The following is a 20936-nucleotide window of genomic DNA, read 5'->3' as shown; positions in this document are numbered from 1 at the left end:
TGCAGTGTCGTATTTTTAATACATTCTGATTAGAAATCCAATCCTAAAACATTCAGTAAGAATCAGACATAATTGAATTAGAAGGGATTTGACTCCATTAAAATATGTTTGGCCTCAACAAGGTCCCTCGTCCATTTTTCTCGAAAGCGAGTCTTTCCTGGTCTGTAGAGAAAGAAAAACAAACACACCAAAAGCTTTTAAAATAAAACACTGAGCCAGCGATCGATTCCCTGTTTACTCTTATATTCCTAGTGAGCAAAAAGCTTTTTGAGAGTAGAGGGGAAAGGCTGTCTCTATCTATTCCTTAGGCCCAATCAATAAAATAGTGAGTTTATATGTAAAGATTCTTTAAGAGTTGCTAAACAAAAGGGATTATTATACATGATTTAATTCCATATAATTGTGAATTTTCCCATAGAAACAACAGATGTGACCCGCTTTGCCCCCATCCTACTCCAGCAACTAATCCCCAAGTTTCTAATCATCGAAAAATGAGACACTAAAAAAATTCTAGAACAATGGCAGAATCCTCCTTTCAGTCAATCCTAATGAGGTAGGTGGCCCAAAGGAGAAAAGTGACTGTTATGTGAATTATCTGTGGCTGTGGACTTGCTGGATTCCCAGAGTATAATGACCTTTTTCCACCACCGTGTTAAAATAAGTCTCCAAGTGTTCATTACCTGTGAACTAATGACTGGCCCTCAAAGATAAAAGAGACATCAACGGGTGCATCCTAAGAAAGAAAAGAACAATGGTCAGTCCAGACCAGTCATACCAACTCATGATTCCTCCTATTCCTACACTTGTCCATATATATACTCTTAAATTTCTAGAATTCATCTTCCTTGTGAATTGGGAGTCTGTAGGTGGTAGTTCTTTGTCACTTCAAACCTCTGTCCTCCAAAAGATCTTTTTGGCAACGAATACCTTAAGAATCACCAAGGCATCGCTTCTCAGCCTTTTGGCTAAGATCAGGTAAGGAATCGCCAAAGAACTGGAAACAAGTAGGAGAGGCTTGTGTTCCTCATTAACAGGAGCTTGAGTAAGTCATTTTACCTTCTTTACATGCTCCAGTTTACTCAACCGACAGGAATGGCATAAGAATGAAATAATATAGATGAACAAAGTTCGAAAACATTTTTAAAGCAGCATAAAATGTAGGTTGTAATATTGTCTGAATGGTTACCACCCATTTGCCCCTCCAGAATTACACTGAGAATTTTGAGCAAAAGCCCTTTTCTCAAGCTCTCTATTTGTATGGTCACTGGTTTATGGTCTTGCTTACCTCCACAAGCCTAACATTCTGATCTCTAACCTTGCCAGTTAACAAGACAGCTGATGGTGGGATGTATGACCAGGAGAAGTGAGAGCACCATGTATTTTACCTCCTTAGATTACTCTGGGTCCCAAAATCTCTGAATAGATAAGTTTATACTAGGATAGGACAAATACAGGATATAGTTGACTCATTATGTGGTCATATATAAAGCCTTAGAGTCAGGCAAAGGCTCAAATAACTTGTGAAAGGATGAAAAACAAAGGGGATATGATATTTTTATGTCTGCTGTGTTCTAGGCATTATGTTTGGTATCAACATTGCTCCTCTGAGAACCCTATGCCTGGATTCATGGATGTTATTTTGACTCTTTTCTTACCAGCGATCAACATATTTCATATTCATGGTCTATCTAGTGACTACAAGCAATCATTCCTTCAAGTATTTAATGAGTGCCTACTATTTGCCAGCCCTTGTTTTTCAGCAAGATAAAAATTTGTGCCTTCATGGAACTTACATTCTGGTAGGGCGAGAAGACACTAACAAGATAATAAATTATATAGAATATCAGAAGTTGATAAAATGTTACAGAAAAAAAGCAAAAGCATTGGCAGGTGGGAGCGGGGAGAAAGTGCTGTGTAGGAGGTGAGAGCAGGGAAAACAAATAACAAGGGACCAGAGCACACAAGGTCTTTTGGCCCTTACTACTCAGAAAGTGTAGTCTGTGGACCAGCAGCATCTGCCTGGTCTGGGAGCTTCTTAGCAATGCAGAATCTCAAGCCCTACCCCAGACCTGCTGAATCAGAATCTTCCTTTTAACAAGATCCCCAGTGGAGTTCAAGAAACATGCTGGAAAGTATTTAAATAGAGGAGTGACATAAATTCATTACATGATGAGGGCAAGGGTGGAAGCAGAGGAACCAGTTAGAAGGCTATGGAAATCATCTTGGTAAGAGATGATGGTGGTGGTCGAACTGGAATGGTAAGAAATTGTTAGATTCAGGGCCTATTTTTGAAAGTAGGGCCAACAGGATTTCCTAATGGATTCAATGAAGGATGTGAGAGAGTCAAGGATGATGCCAAAGATTTTGGCCATCGGCTGAGATGAGGGAGACTGCAGGTCAGCTTTAGAAGGGGAAATTGGAAGTTCAATTCTGGTTACAATAAGTGAGGTTTCTTAAACCTGCAAGTGGCAGAGGTCTGAGCCGGAGATATAAATTTGGGGCTCATAAACTAGAGGTGGCATTTAAAGCCAGGAGACGGGATATGATCATCAAGGCAGCGAGTATAGAGAAGAGGTCCAAGACCCACATTTTGTGACATTCTAATACAAAGAGGTTAGTGGGAGGAGAAACCAGTAGAGACTGAGAAGGAACGGTCAATGAAGCAGGAGAAAAACCAGGACAGTATGTTGTCCTAGAAGGCAAATAGAATGTTTCATAGAGAAAGGAGTGATCAGCTATGGCAAGTGCTGCAGACAGGCCAAGCAGGACGAGGACAGAAATATGACTATTATGTTTTACAAAGAAAGGGTCATCAATGATCTTGACAAGAGAAGTCTCTATTCTCATTGAAGTCTTATCAAAGGGAGCAGGCAGGAAAGGAAGAGCTTACCGGAGGTTTGTTTTTGTTGAACTTGATAGTGAAGAAGGCAGAGGCAGAGCCTAGTGCCGTGGGTGTGTTAGCGGTTGGGATGCTCCAGCGTACAGAGTAGATGTAGTGGAAGCTGTGTACCACATCTTTTGTCTCTATCAACTTTGTGTAGTGCACCCAGCGGTCTTGATACTCCCAACTCTGTTTAATAGAAAAAGAGCACACAGAGAAAAACAAGCAGACTTCTGTTTAAATCCTCTGGATAAAGGCAGCACACAACAGTGGAGTTTATAGCTCTGCTTCTGGAGTCCATTTCTAACATTTTTGATTGGGATTCAAACTAGAGTCAACTCCCAATTATCTCCACAGTGGAGGAGATAAGAGGTGGAGCTGAAATTAAATGAATGACTAATGCAAACATCACTTGAGATTGGGCTTTGTACTGTAGAGGCACATGCTCAAATGTGTGTGGGTACATAGACACCACAAATACATACACACTCACTTCCTTCCAGACCCTTACTTGAGAGGCAAGTTTAGTTAATTGAAAAATAATTAGTGATTAGAACATGTGGTCTGCTCACTCCTCTCTGGGAGACCTCAAGGTGTGACTAGAAAGTAATGAGGCTGATTTTACAAACTGCTGTTGAAAACCAAACTCACTTAATTGCAGCCATAGATGGTATATAATGTCAGAAAAGGAATGAGTCAGGCAATAGGATCATCCAGATCTCTCAGATCCCTGTCTACACCCTTGGAGAAGCTTTCCCTCCTAAGCACAAATCTTACCAGCACCTAGGGTCCACAGAAGTCATAATGCAGCCCTGATTCTTAGCACAGGGCCAGGAATGCTATAGATATTCAAGTTCAATTCAACTGGACCCCCTTGGGCTGGCTTTTAGGGCACAGGCAGCTCACGAGTCAAAAAAAAAAAAAAAGATCCTGAATTAAGATGAAGGTCCACAGAAGGAAGTGGGATTGTCTAACAAGCCCAGTGATGTGCACAAGGAGTGTGGCAGAAGATGGTAAAAAGATTTCAGGCCTCCCTTTAAAATAAAAAGAAGCAGGCTAGCCTTCTGCCTCAGCTTACTTTATTTCAACCTTCTATCCGATTGGCTCTTTCAGTTAGCCAGAGAGGAGCACCAGATTCTAGATTCCTTGAGATCAGGGACTGTGTCTTCCTATAGAGACCATTATTCCTTTTAAGGAAGAAGTCCAACAGTCAAGCTCATGAAGCCCATAGAAGCATACCTTTTTTCTAACCTTTCTGTATTATTTGATGTATTTTGTCAGCCCTAATAGTTAATCTGCCACATAATCACAGACTTTGTAGCATTTGAATGGTCCCTAGAGATCATCTAATGAAGCCCCTTACTTTATAGATGAGGATACAGGGGCCTAGAAATGGGTAAGGACAGTCCAACACAACAGAGGAGACAGGAACCCAGGTTTTCTGAGTAGCCAGCTCAGTTCTCTCTCTGCCTCACTGGATGCATCAGTGCTAAGATTTTCTCCCTCTCAACTTGGTGTCAGTGGTTTTTTTTTTCTTTTGTGAACTGAGGCAGCCTTAGACACCTCAAATTCAACTATCTCCATCAGGCAATTTCTTCCTTTTTTATCATTGTGCAAGCAGCTGACTTTCATGTAGCTCCAACGTGTTTTGTAATTTTTACACAATGTTGCTTCATATCCTCACTCTGAGGAAACAGTATCTTATTGTGCTACTCTATCATGGATGGCTTAGCCCATTACATGTTATTGGATGCTCAGAATCAACAGGCATCTAGAACTATATGCACAAAACTGTTATCAATGGTAAATGATCTTTGAGGAAATAGAAATGGGCATTATGGGGGTGTAGGGGTAACTTTCATTTTCTACTTTGTGTCTTTTTGTTCACTGGGGTTTTTTTAATAACAATTCTTTATTTTTATTATAAAATAATTTTAACTGTGTGTTAGGCAGTGGGAATTTTCCAATTTTTCTCTCATAAAGAACTTATTTGTATATTCTTGTTGCCGAATTGTGTTTCTGAAGAGAATAAACCAATTATTGTGCCCACTGGCAATGTATAAGTGTACCTATTCCCTCCCCACAAACACACAAGCCTTCTTACATCAGGTTTGATCCACACTGCAATACCTTAAAATCTTTTGAATTTCCATTTTTCATTGATAGTAAACTCTTTATGATTTTTGCCATCAAAAAGTCCTTTTTCCCAATAAAATGCATAGAAGAAAACAGGAACTAAACTCAGGGACCTTGGACTTAAAGAGGATTTTATGAATTTGATCTCAAAAGCAAGGGAAGTAAAAGCAAAAATAAATGAATGGGACTACATCAAACTAAAAAGCTTCTGCTCAGCAAAAGAAGAGACAACCGTCCGAATGGGAAAATATATTTGCAAGCAACACCTCCGATAAGAGCCTAATATCCAAAATACACAAAGAACTCATACAACTCAATAACAACAAAAAAAAAAAACAAATGATCCAATCGAAAAATGGGCAGAGGACCTGAACAGACACTTCTCCCTAGAGGATATACAAATGGCCAACACATATATGAAAAGATGCTTAACATTGCTAGCTACTAGGGAAATGCAAATCAAAATCACAATGAGATACCATCTCACACCCGTTAGAATAGCTATAATCAACAGGACAAGTAATAACAAATGTTGGAGAGGATGCGGAGAAAAAGGAACCCTCATACACTGCAGTGAAACTGCAAATTGGTACAGCCACTATGGAAAACAGTATGGAGGTTCCTCAAAAAAATAAGAATTGATCTACCATATGATCCAGCAATCCCTCTACTGGGTATTTACCCCAAAGACTTGAAAACCCATATTCAAAAAGATATTTGCACACCGATGTTCATAGCAGCATTATTCACAGTGGCCAGGACATGGAAGCCACCGAAGTATCCTGTGATAGATGATTGGCTAAAGAAGCTGTGGTACATATATACGATGGAATATTACTCAGCCATAAGAAGAGCTGAAATACTGCCATTTGTGATAACATGGATTGACCTCGAGGTAATCATGCTAAGTGAAATAAGCCTGACAAAAATAGCTGAAAATCTCATGATATCACTTATATGTGGGATATAAACCTAAAAGCAACAAAGAAACAGGACGAACAAACAGAGACTCCTGGACATGGAGAATAGACTAGTGGTTACCATAGGACTATAGAGTATTGGTTACTAGTGGGGCAGGGGAGGAGATGGGAGGTCGATGTGATAAAGGGGGTTAAATATAGGGGGGTAGGAGGAGGGAGAGGCAGGTAAATGGGATAAAATATATGGTAGCTGAAGGAAACTGGGCTTTGGGTGGTAAACAATAGGATATACAGATGTCAAATGATAATGTACACCTGAAAATTATATAATTGTATTAACCAATGTTACCCCAATAAACTTAATTATTTTTTTTTAAAAGTCCTTTTTCCTACTCTGGTGGAAAAGTATATCAGACAGACTTATGATCAAAACTTCATTTTGCTGCTTAAACAGGAAGACCTTGGACATACTGCCCAACTTCTCTGAGCCTCAAGGTTCTTTATCTGTCAAATATACCTACGCTAAGGTTTGTTGTGAGGATTAAGTGAGAGAATGCACATGAAATGCTTAGCAGTGCTTGGCACAATAAATAGTAACTCCAAATTTGCCAATAGTAACTCCTAATTTGGTGTACGGTGGACTCTGGGAAATCTGCAATAAGCTTGAGAAAGCTCTTCATTAGAAATGCCTGGCACTTAGATGGTAGACTTCACTTCTAGGACTTGCTGTATTAGTGGGGTTGGGAACAGGGTGATTTGATGTCAAGAGTTATATAGAGCTTTTAGCTTTCAATCACCTTCTACTTTCTAATCATCTCTATCCACACGACAACCTACAAAGTAGGTAAGCTCTTCATCTATGAAAGAATAAATCCGTTTGTGTATTTAACACATATTTATAGAGCACCTGACCTTTCTGGAGGCTTGGGACAGAAAAATGAACAAAAGTCTCTGCCCTCATAGACCATATGATCTGGTGGTGGGATAAAAGCAATGGTATAAATAAGTAAAATCTAGTATCTCAGGTAGAGCTAAGTGCTAAAGTAAAACTAAATTAGAGAAGGAGAGAGGGTTGCAATTTTAGATGAGGTAGCTAAGAAAGGCCTCAATGAGCAGGTGGCATCTTAGCAAAGATCTGAAGAGAGGTAAGGCATGAACCATAAGAATAGATCTCAGGGGAGATTGTTCCAGGCAGAAGGAACAGCAAGTGTAAAGGCCCTGAGCTAGGTATATACCTGACAGTTGAAATGCAAGGAAACACGTGTGGCTGTAGTGAGAATGGTGAAAATGGAGAAGGCAGTAGGTGATGGAGTCTGAGCAGTAAGTTGGGAGGGATGGGGGTACTTAGATCATGTTGGGAACTGTAGGCCATTGTCAGGACTTTCTTTAGCCTTTTATTCAGAATAACCAGTAAGATTTGCAGGGGAAATTTTTCCTGCTTGTTCTGTGCTCCATTCCAGCCTGATTCATAAATCCTGGGTTGCAGGAGGCAGGGACTTTTGCCCAACCCCAAATGGAGAGATGTTCCAAAGCAGGAAGATCCAAGAGTAACTAGTACTTTGTACCATTCATCCTCACTATACTCTGGATATTCCTTCTAATGAGAAAGGTTCATTGTGCCCAGTAGAGTATAAATGGAGGGTGTGGAGCCAAAAATCTCTGGCTTTTCCTCATTCTCACCTGACCAGGGCTGCCCAGGGCCCTTAGGGCTGTGAGCTTTGATAGGCTGGCCAGAGGACCAGAGACAGCAGGAAACTTCTCCCAGGGGTGGGAGTCCGCCTACACCAATTTCAACTGGTTTCTCATCCGAGGAAATACAGTAAGTGGGGATTTCAAGTCATTATTCTTAATCTACCTGCAAGTTATGCAAAGCAACCCAGGGCCTTTTCACCAGAGCTGCCAGGTAGAACCACATGAATAGGGTCAGAGTCAGGCACAGGAGGAAAAGAAAAATAAATTCACAGGCATGTGCACCTAAGTATGCGGGCAATACGTTCCAAAGCTACAACAAAAAGACTTTTGATCCATCTGTATCCCCTCTGTTAATATGAGCATTCTAAAGTTGCTGATGAAGAACTCTTGTTTGGAAGAAGCAACTCTCTCCTTATGGCATTAGGCCCCCATTTAGAGCACCAGATAGGAAAGTTGCTTTACTGAGAATATCAGATTTTCCTAGGAAAATGTAAGGTTAGGATGATCCAAACACAGGGAAACACGATTGTGCTTTTCACCTTCAAAGACTATCCTATCTTGATTTTGGAACCCAGATGAGGACATCTAAAAGCCTTTGATATCATCTCCTAGGGATTCTGGGCTTCAAACTTTTCATCAAACAAGCGCCTTTTTATTGTTCTTCGCCCTTGTATGCCACGGTGGGGTGGTCAACTAACTTACCAAAACAAACTCCTCAATTTGTTTACGGCCCCTTTCTACTGTGAATTCACCGTGTGTGATCCAGTTGATATTTCTGATGGCGTGTTCATCTTCTGCAAACAAGGTGTAAATTTGTTAGTTGCCTGGTAGTGTGACATATAATGAGACAGTCCTTTAGGCACCCAAGCAGGATTACTACCTTTCACAGTTTTAATAGCAGCGGCGATGGCCCTCTGAGCTAAATTTAGAGCTAGTTTACTCAAATCGCTGTCATCTTCTGTATCGATTGTGTCGCATGAAGAACAAATATACACATCTACTGTCTCCCGAAATCTGACATTTTTAGTCTTATTCATTTTCTTTTGCCTGGAAAAAGAAACTCAAAAAGTTAACTTTTGCATGCGTGTGTGCACGTATGCATGTACACATTCCTGTAAGTACAGACTATCTCTTGAAGAATCACAAGAGACAGGAAACAGTTGTTTCTTCTAGGGAAGGGATTAGGGGTTAGGGTAGGAGTGAGGCTTCACCATTTACCCTTTGTGCCTGGCTGCTGAGATCTACTTTTCCTGAAAACCTAGGATTTCCAGATTCTCATAACCATGAAGACTTAAGTCAAGATGTAGTAGAATGATTCATAACTTCTTTGGCATTCTAACAATACTGATTTCTAGTTGAGTCTAATAGAACCTCAAACCCTGCTTTCGGGGACTAAGGACACATGACTCTTTACAGATAAAGTGAATTAAAATGATTAAAGGCAATACAGCATAGGAGGGGTTGGTTTTTCAGGTTTTACTCTTAGATTTTCCAGGTAGACTATTACATCGTCTACCAGAAACTATCATTTTTTACCATCTTATTTTTCCCGAAAATATATAAGTATTAGCTTTGGTTAACACTTCCAGAAAAACGTTAAGTGACAGTGGAAATAAGGAGCATCCTTCTTTTGTGTCTAACTTCAATGGGTATGCTTTCTGGTGTTACACCTATAAATATGATGCTGGTTTATGGCTTGAGATTTATCATATCAAGAAAATATTTGTCTGCTACTGTTTTAGTAAGGTGGTCATCATAACTTATAGTTCATATTTTCCAAATGCCTTTAACATCTACTGAGGCTGTGAAAATTAGATTTATCAGTGCTGTGAAGGGTTCATCACAGAGCTAGGAGCCTTTGCACATTTTCCATCATTTTTTTCCATCTTTTCCCTTGAGTAATGGATTCTCTTTCCCTGCTATACTCTTGTGTCTTCACTTATGAGAAGTCACTTCTAGCATAGTTATAAATCCCTTGCAGGTAATCCTTGCATTGGGGTGCTGCAGGAAAGTGGATATCTCTCTCCAAAGGAAGCTATTTATTTTTCTATAAATAGCAACTCCCAATTCGGGGTGTTTAATATGCCTCGTTTCATTTAACTCTCACAATGCCCCTGTGAAATTGTGCACTGGCTACTTTTAATTGGCCCTTTTAGATCCACTCTCCCCAGATTCCCCTGCCCTCTACCCTGGAAGGCTGACCTGACTGGACTATATCGATGGGATCTCTCATGCCCTCTGTCTTTTATAGGAGGTTCCACACAATGGGGAGACCAGGCTGAAGGGAGGAGAATGAGGTCAAGGTAGATATTACCTGGAGCAGAGGGGAATCCCCTACAGGGTCACCTGTGACTGGCTGCATGGAGAAGGCCCTTGCTTCTCCCAGGGCAGCTGTCTCACAACTCCTCAGTCTGGTAAGAGTATTCTCTCCCCTCAGCCCTATGGCCCCATTGTTACTAGCCCTGGGGAACTGCATTTGCCCTTGATTCCTCACTGTCTACTCACACCCTTGTAAATATTCCCTTAACCCTTCCTTACCTATCCTACTTTTAGTATGCCTACTGGGACCCTGAGTCATAAACAGAGGGACTCTTGTTACCATGTGAAATGAGGAAGCCAAGCTCAAACCCAGACTGTTCATCTCCACAGCCCGAGCTCTTAACTACACTGCTCTCCTCCCTCCAAGATTCACAGAGAGTCATGGGGCCCTGTTCTCACATTTCCGTCTGGACTCCAGATGTGCTCACTCTCTTTGTGTAAGCCTCTTTCAGAAAGAGTCACCCTTTGTTCCCTTTGTCGACACCACCATTGGTCCTAGGGTGCGGTGAGTGCTGCACAAGGCAACCTGGTTCCCATGGCCATCAGTCCAGGAATGGTTTGAACAGTCTTTGAACATTTTGGTAATAATGCTGACTCATGTTCATCTGAGTCATATTAGCATTTTAAGCTCAGTTTGCCTCTGCCTCAGTTCCCTGTTACTGCATCTGAGGGGTGGACAGGGTCATCTGCTGAGGCGAAATGGAATGTTCCCAGGCTGCCTATTTGAGAGCAAGCAGAGACTTAAGGGTGGGTCTTAAGGGAGTCTGAAGGCCCTTAACCCTAGAAAACTGGCTTTTCCCAATTTGGCCAAAACGATTTGATGTAAAACTCCAAAGTTAAAGACAACAGCAGAGTATTTTTGGTAAATTGGTAAATTTGGTAGGCTTTGGTGAGTCCATACAGCAACTTGATCCTTCAGAAAATTTGGTGACTTGGTCATTCAGTGACTTGGCTTTCAGCAAATTGCCTCTTGAAGAATTGACTGTAAGCCAAATGTATGATTTCCAACACCAAGCAAATGAAGTAGGGGCTTTATCCATGGAAGCACCTCCTTAAACCTTTCCCCTGGGGAGCCCCGTGAGCCAACAGGAGAAGGGAAGTGGGGAGCAGGGCTCAGGAAGAAGTTCAGATCTTGTCCTCAGACTTTTGTGAGCACAATCATTCTTAAATGTCCCTCCTACCAGCCTCTCCTATTTCTTTTTCTCCCCTTCCCTTCCTAAGGAGGCGGGCAGAATGGGTATGAAAGGTCAGGGGTGTGGTCAAGTTTTGGGTCTGGGTGATGAATGGGGAGAACCACTGCAGGTCCTTTTTGTGGAACCGTCCCACCCTTCGCAACTTCCAATACCTGAGTGACCAGATCCTTGTCTGGAACAGTAGTAGCCAGGGAAGCCTCAGAAGGAGTCTCTTAGCAGCTTTTCCCCAGGATTCCCAGCCGGAATGTTTACAAATGCTGCCAGGGTAACACCAGTTTCAACGAATGAGAAGCAAAGCTCAAGTGTTTCTGACTGCTTCTGTTAGTGGAGAGGGTTAGTCAGTCACAGCGATAATCTGACTTCCAAAGCAGAATCAAGCTGTAGTGTCCATATTCAGCTCCTCTCCAGCAGGAGATGAGCTTGCGGGGCTGTGCCAGGGGGAATAGCAACAATGGGCCTCGCAGCTGGTGTGTATTGGGGTCCTCATTATGTGCCATCACTGTGTGAAGGGCTCGGTATGTGTTAAATCATTTACTTCTCACAGCAGCCATGAGATGGCTATTAGTATTTTCATTACAGTTGAATGAACTGAGGCACAGAGAGTGTTGAAGAAGTTGCCTAAAACTCAAACCCAGAACTGTCTGACTTCACTGTCTGAGCTTTTACATATTTATTCCCAAATTGAGAGGTTAGGACCACCCTTGCTTGATTATTTTCAAAGATGTCTTTTTTTCACTAATTTATTGAGATAAAAATCATGTAACATAAAATTAACTATCTTAAAGTGAACAATACAGGAGCACTTAGTACATTCACAATGTTTTTTCTCTCATATTTTAACATCTATGAAATTGGAATTCATTTTATAATCAATGATATATTAAGGTTTGATGGATAATGTTTTTAAAAATTCTTCATAGTGGAATATAAAATAAAGTACACCTTTCAGTTGATGGCATGTTAGATTAGTTGAAATATGATACCTGGTGATCTTCTTGGATTTTTGAGGAAACATACATCTCTGGTGCACCCCACTCATTTACCAAGTGTTTTCAAAGATGTCTTCTATGAATCAAGGATGAGCTGATAGTATAATGGTTATCAGCATAGACCCAGAAACAATTTACTTAACATTTCTAAGTTTCCTTGTCTATAAAATGGGGATAATAGTATCTATAGAATAGTTTTTTTATGAGGATCAAATCAAATAATTCATGTAAAGACTGAGAACAGTGCCTGGTACATCATAAGCTCTCTCTATAATGGTTAGATATTATTTATAGTACTGTAGTACTATAAACTGTTCTTTTAAATGGTGAAATCAAAAGTTGTTGGCCCTATGTTATGACCCAATTTTCTTTTATTAATTTATTAATCCATGAAATCTCCAAGGCTGGGAGCCCTTGCCCTTAGCTCTTAACCACTGTGTTCTGTATATGGAGTGGTTGGCTTCTCGCCCTATGACAACTAGTCTCAAGCCCAACAAAGAAAGGAAAATGCTGTGCTAAGTGTCCTCTCTATCCAGGAAGAAATGCTGAGCTCACTGCCTGGAAGACACCACATACACCGAGGTCCCACACACAGGGAGCCTGTTGCTGAGATGGTGTAGTGAGGCGGCAGAATGGGATTGGAAGGAGAGAAGGGTAGAAGGTAGTATGGCTTAGTCAGAGGAACTCAATCTCTGATTTCAGAGGGTTTTGTAGGGGTCCAGAACAAGTATCCCCCTGGCATGCAGATTACTTTGAGCTGAAAGTAAAGCCCAACAAACTGAAGAAGAGTTTTTTCTAACCTCCTTCTTACCTACCTAAGGGAATTCGGATAGAAAAACCTGCTTCAAGAAGGGAACCTTAGCATATTCACCTTAGTGTAATATAAATTAAGTGTGGCAGATGGGGAGGATCCAGGCATTGTCTGTTAGACTCCCCTCAGTGTCCCATTGTATCTGGGTACCACAGCATTTGTTATGTCATTTGCTCTTTCTCATCTACCTGTGAATTGCCTACTCTCCCATTAGAGTCCCAGGGCCCTGCTTCTGTCTCCTTAGTCCAGAATGGCATATATACCTCATTTTGACTCACTGTCTTTGAAATTTTCATGCTTATGTGAACTCTACATTCGCACATACTAAAACTTGATTTTCTCCTGTTAATCTGTTGTATGTCATTTGGATTATTTGACCAGTCAAAAGAACTAAAGAGAGGAAGGGAAAGTTTCCCTGGCCCCAACAGTTTCAGATCCCAGCTCTACCATGAACTGGCTTTGTTTCACCTCTCTGAGCTTCTTCATGTGTACGATGGGGATCTTAATAGGAATCACTTTATACGGTTGATAAGATGAAATGAGGCAATTCATATAGAGCACTCAAAACAAGGACACACTCTAAGTGCTCAATAAACATTAGTTATTATAATCATGATGATGAAGAGACTCACCACAATAGACAGAATAAAAAAGTATACGTCAGAAAGAGCCCACCACTTCCCCAAAAGCTGGGAGAATTTGCCTGGGACAACAAGAGCAGGTGTTTCTTGAGCTCTCACTGTTTAGGTCTAATGCCCAGCAACCAAACCAGGAGGACTTGCCGTGGACACTGTCATTGGTGAGGACGTAGGCTCCAGATATATGAATGCTATTGATAACTGGCCTGAGTTCTGTTTGCTGGTCACACCAACTGCTGGGAACCTTCTAGTGCCACAGCAGGCCCTATCGGAAGCCCTGCCCTTCCCCTGGGCTCCCTGGAGCAGAGGGGGTTAGCTGGAAACATGAGGACCCACAGTAGGTGTATTCCAAAAGCTTCCTTTGTGTCAAGCTTTTGTGGTCAAGGGCAGTAAGATCTCTCCTAAGAAGCCCTGAGGCCACTGGTGAGAGGCCCAGGGTGAGGCCCAGGCCTTGGGAGGGCTTGCAGTGGGAATCTTAATTGCCCAGGGGAGAGAGTGATGCAGGCAAGTGATGAGAAACTCCTTGTGGGCAAAATGCTTTCATGGGGGGAGCCAAGAGAGATTTCCCAGCCGATTAGAAAGGCTCTTCTTTGAAGATGGAGCTTAACTCCCTAGGGCTAGAACTTTACCTCCTACCCCCCAGCCGAGGCCCTCACTGAAGCAACAAATTCTGGCCTCAGGGGCACTCCAGATTAAGAGGGTTTTTGAACTCCCGGACAGCACTGAGGACAGGTCCTTCCAAACGTCTCCCTGTTCTCCCCAGTGCAGATAAGAGTGGAGAAGCGACTTGGAAGACCTGAGATGGAGGGGAGAAGAGCTAGGAGTAGGTGGGGCTTGGAAGGAGGAGCCGGCCAGAGGCTCGCCCAGCCCCTTTTCTCAGGAAGGAAATAGACGTGGCTAGGAATCCCCAAGCCGTAGTCCCCATTCTGATGCCCCCACTCCGCCCAGAGCTTCTGCTAGCATCGGGGTGCTCTGCCTCCTTGCAGCCCCAAGCCCTCGCTCCTGGCCCGGTCAGTGGGCCAGCGATGTGCGTGGTACCTGTGCACAAAGACAAGCCGGCACCGAATGTCATGGGCCTTCCAGACCGTACTTATGGAGTCTCCTTTGAAAGAGCAGGCCGTTCTCCCCTGATTGTGCCATGGTGGCTCGTCCCAAGAGAGAGAGGGGCGGGCAGCCCTGACGGCCCACCATGCCCACCTGGGCCTCAAGCTGCCTTGCAAGACGGACTGCCGGAAGAGGTAAAGGGCAGGGCCTCACTTGCCCCGCCCAATTTGTACCATGGATATGGTGCTCACTAGAGAGAATTGTTTTGGATACCTTTACCAGTTTCCACGCTGTTAACTTCTTCCTGAATTGAAGAGAGTTTGGGGAGGGGCCCCCAGGCAAGGGTGGTTGAAGTCAGACCACAAGAAGAGGGGCCCTCTCTTCAGGACTCCACACCCTAGTCCTTGAATCACATTCTTTCCCGCCTGTGTCCCTTCAGTCATGTTCATTCCCTCGCAGTTTCTGTCCTCTCCACGGTACACTCTCGTGCTCACCCAGTCGCCCCCTTCTCTTATTTATCTTATTCTTTTTCCCTTTCCCTAGCAAGGCTGTCAGCTCCCTGGAATGAAACTCTGGCTAAATGTTGCCATTCTCTTGTCAAGTGAACCCAGTCAGTTGGCACATATCTTTTTAGAGGTGGCAGGCACTATGAGGAAGTGAAGCTAAAAAAAGTCAAGGTTCCCACCCTCAATGTACCTAATATATAGTTGGGAAGATAAGGTGTGCTTACACGAAAAGACAACTAGCAAGTCAAATGTAGCAAGGCATCTTGGATTTGGGCAGGTTCTAAGAAAGTGTGGCTGACTGAACTTGCTTCAAGTCTAAAGGGCTACCAGACTGTACCAGGAAATGGAAAGAAGGTGGTAGGAGCCCAGGGCCTTTCCTAAACTGAGGCCCATCCTCCAACAGTAAAGGCCACAGACCCTAGGTACAATGCTGGTCAGTCCTAAATGGGCAGACCCCGAGAGTCATGATGTCACAAAGACCTCTCAGAACATTCTAGCCATCCTTGAGCATGCAGGTCTGCCTGATTGAACAGTGCCTTGCTCAGAATAAAAGTACAATGGCAGAGCTGTTTCCGGATGCTTGGACTTTTGATGGCGATGCCTTGATGTTCTGATCCATGGTCATAACTACATTGGGCCACTCTTACAGGCACTGGATGAAAACTTCAAGTTGACTTCAGATCTGACCCACCCCACTCCCAAGGAGTGAGCTTCTGGGGGCTGCACTGTTTTCTGGCTGTAGAAACAAAGGGTATTAGGCCTAAAAGGAAAACTCTGAATGAAACATACACTCCCCAGTGTGGTAGGTGGCACACAAGTGGACAGGTGAGGTACACTAAAGAAAATCTTAAACACATGGGAAAGATTTTTGTTTTCTTGGGGCAGTAATTCTCAGTGCTTCCACTGTCTTTCCTACCTTTTTTCTACTGCCTTTGGAATTACAGTTTTGGGGGATCATAATTGAAATTGCATAGTTGCTTGTAATTTTTATTACCTGACCACTCTCTAGCCTATATATAATAATTGGTTTTCTCATGTTTTCTGGAACTGAGAAGATACCTCCCAAGAAAGAAAAAAAAAAAAAACAGATAAAAAATAATGTGTTCAAACTAATAAAGCAGCAGTTACATGGGTTTACACATGATCTGCTGGGCCATTTTCTCAGTGATGACCTGAAAAGAACAATTAGGTCTTTAATCCTGAATCAAGATTTGTGGAAATCCCCAAAACAATGATTTGGCTCTTCACTGCAAAAGTGCCTTTGGAGGTGGGGAAGATAAATTACAGCCAATAGCATCAGACACATAGGGTACATAGATATGCCAAAGAAACCCTTAACAATTAAAGATTAAGCAAATATAGCTCTAGATTTATTCTTTACAGAAACTTCCTTGTCATCTTTTATGAACAATGCACCAAAATGTGAAGGTTATAAGAACATTCTCAAGCCCAGCTCAGTGTGCTATAGTGTCTGCTCCAGCTTTGTCTGGAAAGCAAGGAAGAGCACATCCCAAAAGAATATTCCAGAGTATGCACACCTCAGAGATGAAATATTTGGTCAGAGGGTGTGGATGAAGTGGGAGCGAGAGGGAAGCATTACACAAGCACACACAGACCCAAACCAAGAAGCCAAGTGTCAGTCTCTTTAGCTGTCTAAAATCTGCATCAACATACTTAGGGAAGAAAAAAGTCTGCAATTGTTCCATGTGTCTCACAAGAGAACAATAGAATAATTTTAGTTCTAAGGTTACAAAAGTATCAAGGTGATAGGAAATCTTGAAAACCAAGTGATGTTTAATTCGCCCCACCTCTCACCCCTACCCTCATCCAGAAGTTTCCTGTTGAGTACAGTGGCTTCAATCCCATCCACTTACCACCTTCCCTTAAAACAGAGCAAACAGCAATTCCTGAGAGGGGTAACCAGACACTCAGTTCTCGCGGTGGCATTAAGCTGGATTTTCCTGTTTTCAGAAAATACCTTCAGAGCAATTGAGGTTAGTATTGTCTGTTGTCTTTGTTTGCAGTGCTCTGGGAATCCTTTAGTTGTGATCACTCATTCTAAGAGGGAACTCGATTGCTGCCACCACCTACACTTGGTTATGCACTGGGCCCGAGTGTCCTCCCGACATCGCATTTGCTTAAGTGCCTTTGGGGGACCTGAGGATGGAGCGGATAGCTGTTTAGGGGGTGCTTACAACACCAGCAATGATCCCTTCCACATGCACAGCGTTGTACAGTTACAAACTATTGCATATACGCAACATTAGGAAAGTCGCAGATACTCAGGGATATAATGCAGAGGACACACTATCTTCACTCGAGAGATGGGAGATCTGAGGCCCGGAGCAGTGAAGTGATTTGCTTGTGGTCACAGAGTTGACAGGTGGTGGAGCCTCCTGTTGTGAAGATCCTCCCATTTCTCCCAACGTCACCCATCAAATCTTCAGAAAAATCTGTTCTTTGCTTTCTCTGCCTAAGGCACATTACTCGCAGTGAGTTGGGATACATCTTTGGGAAAATGAATGCCTCCAGGGAAGGGATAAAGTTCAGGTTTACAGATGAACCAAGGGAGAACCTGGGATCTAAACTTGAATGAAAAAATTAGGAGTGGGAGGAAGAAAGGGGATTGCCCCCATAGTCCCGATAAGTAGGAATTAAAAAGCACTTCCTGGTGTATTTCTTCATGGAGACCCTGCTACTGTTTTCAGGGCTTCTGTCTCTGCGCTGACACTTTGGGCTACCTAAAACAGTCTCAAGGAGGGGCTGTCCTGTGCATTGCAGGACGTTTAGAAGCATTGCTGGCCTCTAGCCACTAGATGTCAGTAACACCTCCTTCAACTCCCCATGTTGTGACAATGAAAAGTTTCCAAACTTTCCAAATGTGTCCTGGCGGAAAACTCGCCCTGGTTGGGAACCATGGCTTTCAGTCCATCCTCTGCAGAGCAGACGGGCAGATGTATGCAAGTCACCAACTTACTCCCCTGCTTCCTGCCCTGCAGAAGCTTCCAACTGTCCTCAGAAGAAAAGTCCAACACCCTGAAGGAGACATACCAGGCCCTTCATGTTCTGGGTCCTGCCAACCTCTCCAGTCTCTTTCCCCTCTACTTCCTGCCTTGCAATCTTTGCTCTAGCTCTAAACAAATGCTTGTAGATTGTTACCACACAGCCATGCTAGTTTGTGTCCCCACATTCGTGCTGTTTTCTCTGCATGAAGTATCCTCCCATCAGTTGTTTATCTTGTAAATTCTACCCAACCTTCAAGACTTGGCTAGGTGTGAGCATCATGTAGAAACATACCCTAAGCCCTTTCCATTTCCACCTGAGGGCTAGGTCAATCTCCACATCTGTGCTCCCATAGTACTTTCTGCAAAATTCTAGCATAGCACTCATCACCCCATCTTGTACTTGTCATTCGCTACTACTATCTGTGAGCTCCTGGAGCGCAAGGCTGTGTTTTATTCAAACCTGAGGCAGAGTGCTGGCAAGCAGCATTTACCCAGCAGTTTACTGAAGTGAGACACAAAGAACAGTTGAAAGTACACCAGTTTGAGTCAGAACACCAAGATTCTAGTCCCTATTCTATCATTAGCTAGCTGATTGCTTCCCATCCCTGAATCTGTTTCTTCATCTAAGGAATAAGATTTTGGACTAAATGTCTAAGAGTCCTTATAAGCTAAAATTGCTGATAGTAAAATGTTCCTTTTTAAAAAATGTTTCACTTAAGTGTTTCCCAAAGGGCAGAGCCATCTTCTTCCTCCCTCTTCTGCATGTGCATAGCTTCCTCTACCTTTTTCCAAGTCTCTTCCTATTGACTGTTTCACTTGATCCCAGAAATGATTATGGCAGCCTGGAAGACCATTCTTCCAAACAAGTGATGTAAAGGTAAACTGTCAGGTGTTACCATTATTGAAGATGGAAGAATATGTGTATTTACATGTACATAAAGAGACCCTTCCAGGTGGTGTGACAATCAGGTAGGTGGTAGGCAGGGGATTAGAGCAAGTCTTTTCACCGAATACCTTATATTAGGAACCGGGCCGCACAGCAGGAAGTGGGCGGTGGGCAGGCTAGCAATTCTTTATCTGTATTTACAGCGGCTCCCTAGTACTAGTATCACAGCCTGAGCTCCACCTCAGATCATCGGGCATTAGATTTTCATAGGAGCACTGGTCCCTGGTACCAAAAAGGTTGGAGTCCATTGCCTTATATTGTTAGATTTTGAGCTATCAGAATACGATATCTATTTAAAAATTAAAGATAGTGAATACAACCAAATGAATGGCATCATTTCCCAAGCATCATTTCAACTGGCCTTAAGAGCAGGTGACACATATAGACCTGAGGTCAGTGGTCAGATCACATCCTCTTCTGGCTACTTGCACTTGTAAAAAATCAAGAGACCAAGCCCGATACCGTCTGATCTCAGAAGCCAAGCAGGGTCGGACCTAGTTAGTACTTAGATGGGAGACCACCTAGGAAGACCAGGTGCTGTAGGCATAAAAAATTAAAAAATAAAAAAAAATTACTGGATTATAAGCTGACAAGGTCCTTGCAATCTGTGAGGTCAACCAAGTACCTACTCACTCGACTTAAAAAAAAAAAAATCAAGAGACATGGAGGTTACAAAGTACCTAGCTTCTAAATGCTTTAATCCGATTCACTCCCTGGCAGTGGAGTATAAAAATAAGGCTAAATTTCATAGCAGGTTTCACAAAAAAAAGAGGTAGATTCAGACCCTCATGTTGAACTCAACTGATTTCTACCTATCATTTTGTTGCCCCTTACTATACAGCCCTGACATTCACCTAAGGAGAAAAACAGTGGATGATCCCTGCCTGAAGGCACAGTGGAGAGATGACATAAAACTCAGTAGATTTAGTGACAGATTTGGTAATGTTGTCAATAAGTCTGTATCCCTCTCTGTACTGCCCTTTCTTCCTTTCCAGAGATAGTTCTCATAAGTATCAGCTCAATGAGGCCTGTGCAGCACTAAATGTAGAGCAGAGGTTGCATTAACTTTGTAATCACAACCATGGCTTTCCTTGGAGAGTTCCATCATCACAGGGTGGTACAATATAGAGAGCCTTACTCTCTAAGTGTGAATGCCACCTCCTTGCTCTCTAAACCCTGCCCATAAGATGAGATCCATGGAAACCATACAATGCAGGTGTTTAAGGTTATCAACAAAACAGACGTTAAACTGGATAAAGGAAAGAGTTGAAAAACAATTTAGTATTCTCACCTAGAGGTCCTGTGGTCATCCAGGATATTGAGCTATACACATGGAGTATCACCACCTTTACAGTAGTCAGCTTTTCAGATTTTTGTATTTCAAGTGGTCAGGACACTCATTTTAATAAACATAATGATTGTTGTTGCTGTTCTACACTAAAAACAAAAATCAACACTTAAGCAAATACTATGTATTAGATGCAGAATGCATGAAAGCTGAAGGTGCAACCTCAGTTTTAAAAGCATACTAACTGGGGTTAAAGAAGTACAAATTAGCAGTTGATAGATGGTCACAGGGATGAGAAGCACGGCATAGGGAATGTAGTTAGCATTAATATATTGGCTAGGCGGAAAACCAGAGGAGAGGAGGAGCAATTAGGGGGATCATTTTATAAACTATATAAACGTCTAACCAACATACTACATACTTGAAACTAATAATAAAATTTTTTAAAAAGTCTTGAGAAACAAACAAAAATTATTTTTTTTAAAGCATCCTAACTGGAATTTTAAACACCATTGGATTCACTCAGAAAAGGAACTAGGGAAAAATATTTAAATATCTATTACAAATA

General features: G+C 42.4%; 1 protein-coding gene across 1 annotated transcript; it reads right to left on the bottom strand.

The window, feature by feature from the left end:
* Positions 1–28: 28 nt before the first annotated feature.
* Positions 29–20632, bottom strand: AKAP14 (A-kinase anchoring protein 14). Its single transcript, XM_023523312.1, has 7 exons — positions 20372–20632; positions 11294–11459; positions 8510–8676; positions 8332–8420; positions 2891–3070; positions 681–733; positions 29–162 (listed from the first exon to the last, which is right to left on the bottom strand). Exons 3-7 carry the CDS (start codon positions 8664–8666, stop codon positions 78–80), a joined length of 564 nt encoding a protein of 187 aa, XP_023379080.1. The 5' UTR covers positions 8667–8676; positions 11294–11459; positions 20372–20632; the 3' UTR covers positions 29–77.
* Positions 20633–20936: the final 304 nt, after the last annotated feature.

The sequence above is a fragment of the Pteropus vampyrus genome, unplaced genomic scaffold, assembly GCF_000151845.1.
Source record: "Pteropus vampyrus isolate Shadow unplaced genomic scaffold, Pvam_2.0 Scaffold390, whole genome shotgun sequence".
In the NCBI taxonomy this organism is placed as follows: domain Eukaryota; kingdom Metazoa; phylum Chordata; class Mammalia; order Chiroptera; family Pteropodidae; genus Pteropus; species Pteropus vampyrus.
Note: the sequence above shows the minus strand (reverse complement) of the source record. Positions and strands in the feature narration are given on the sequence as shown.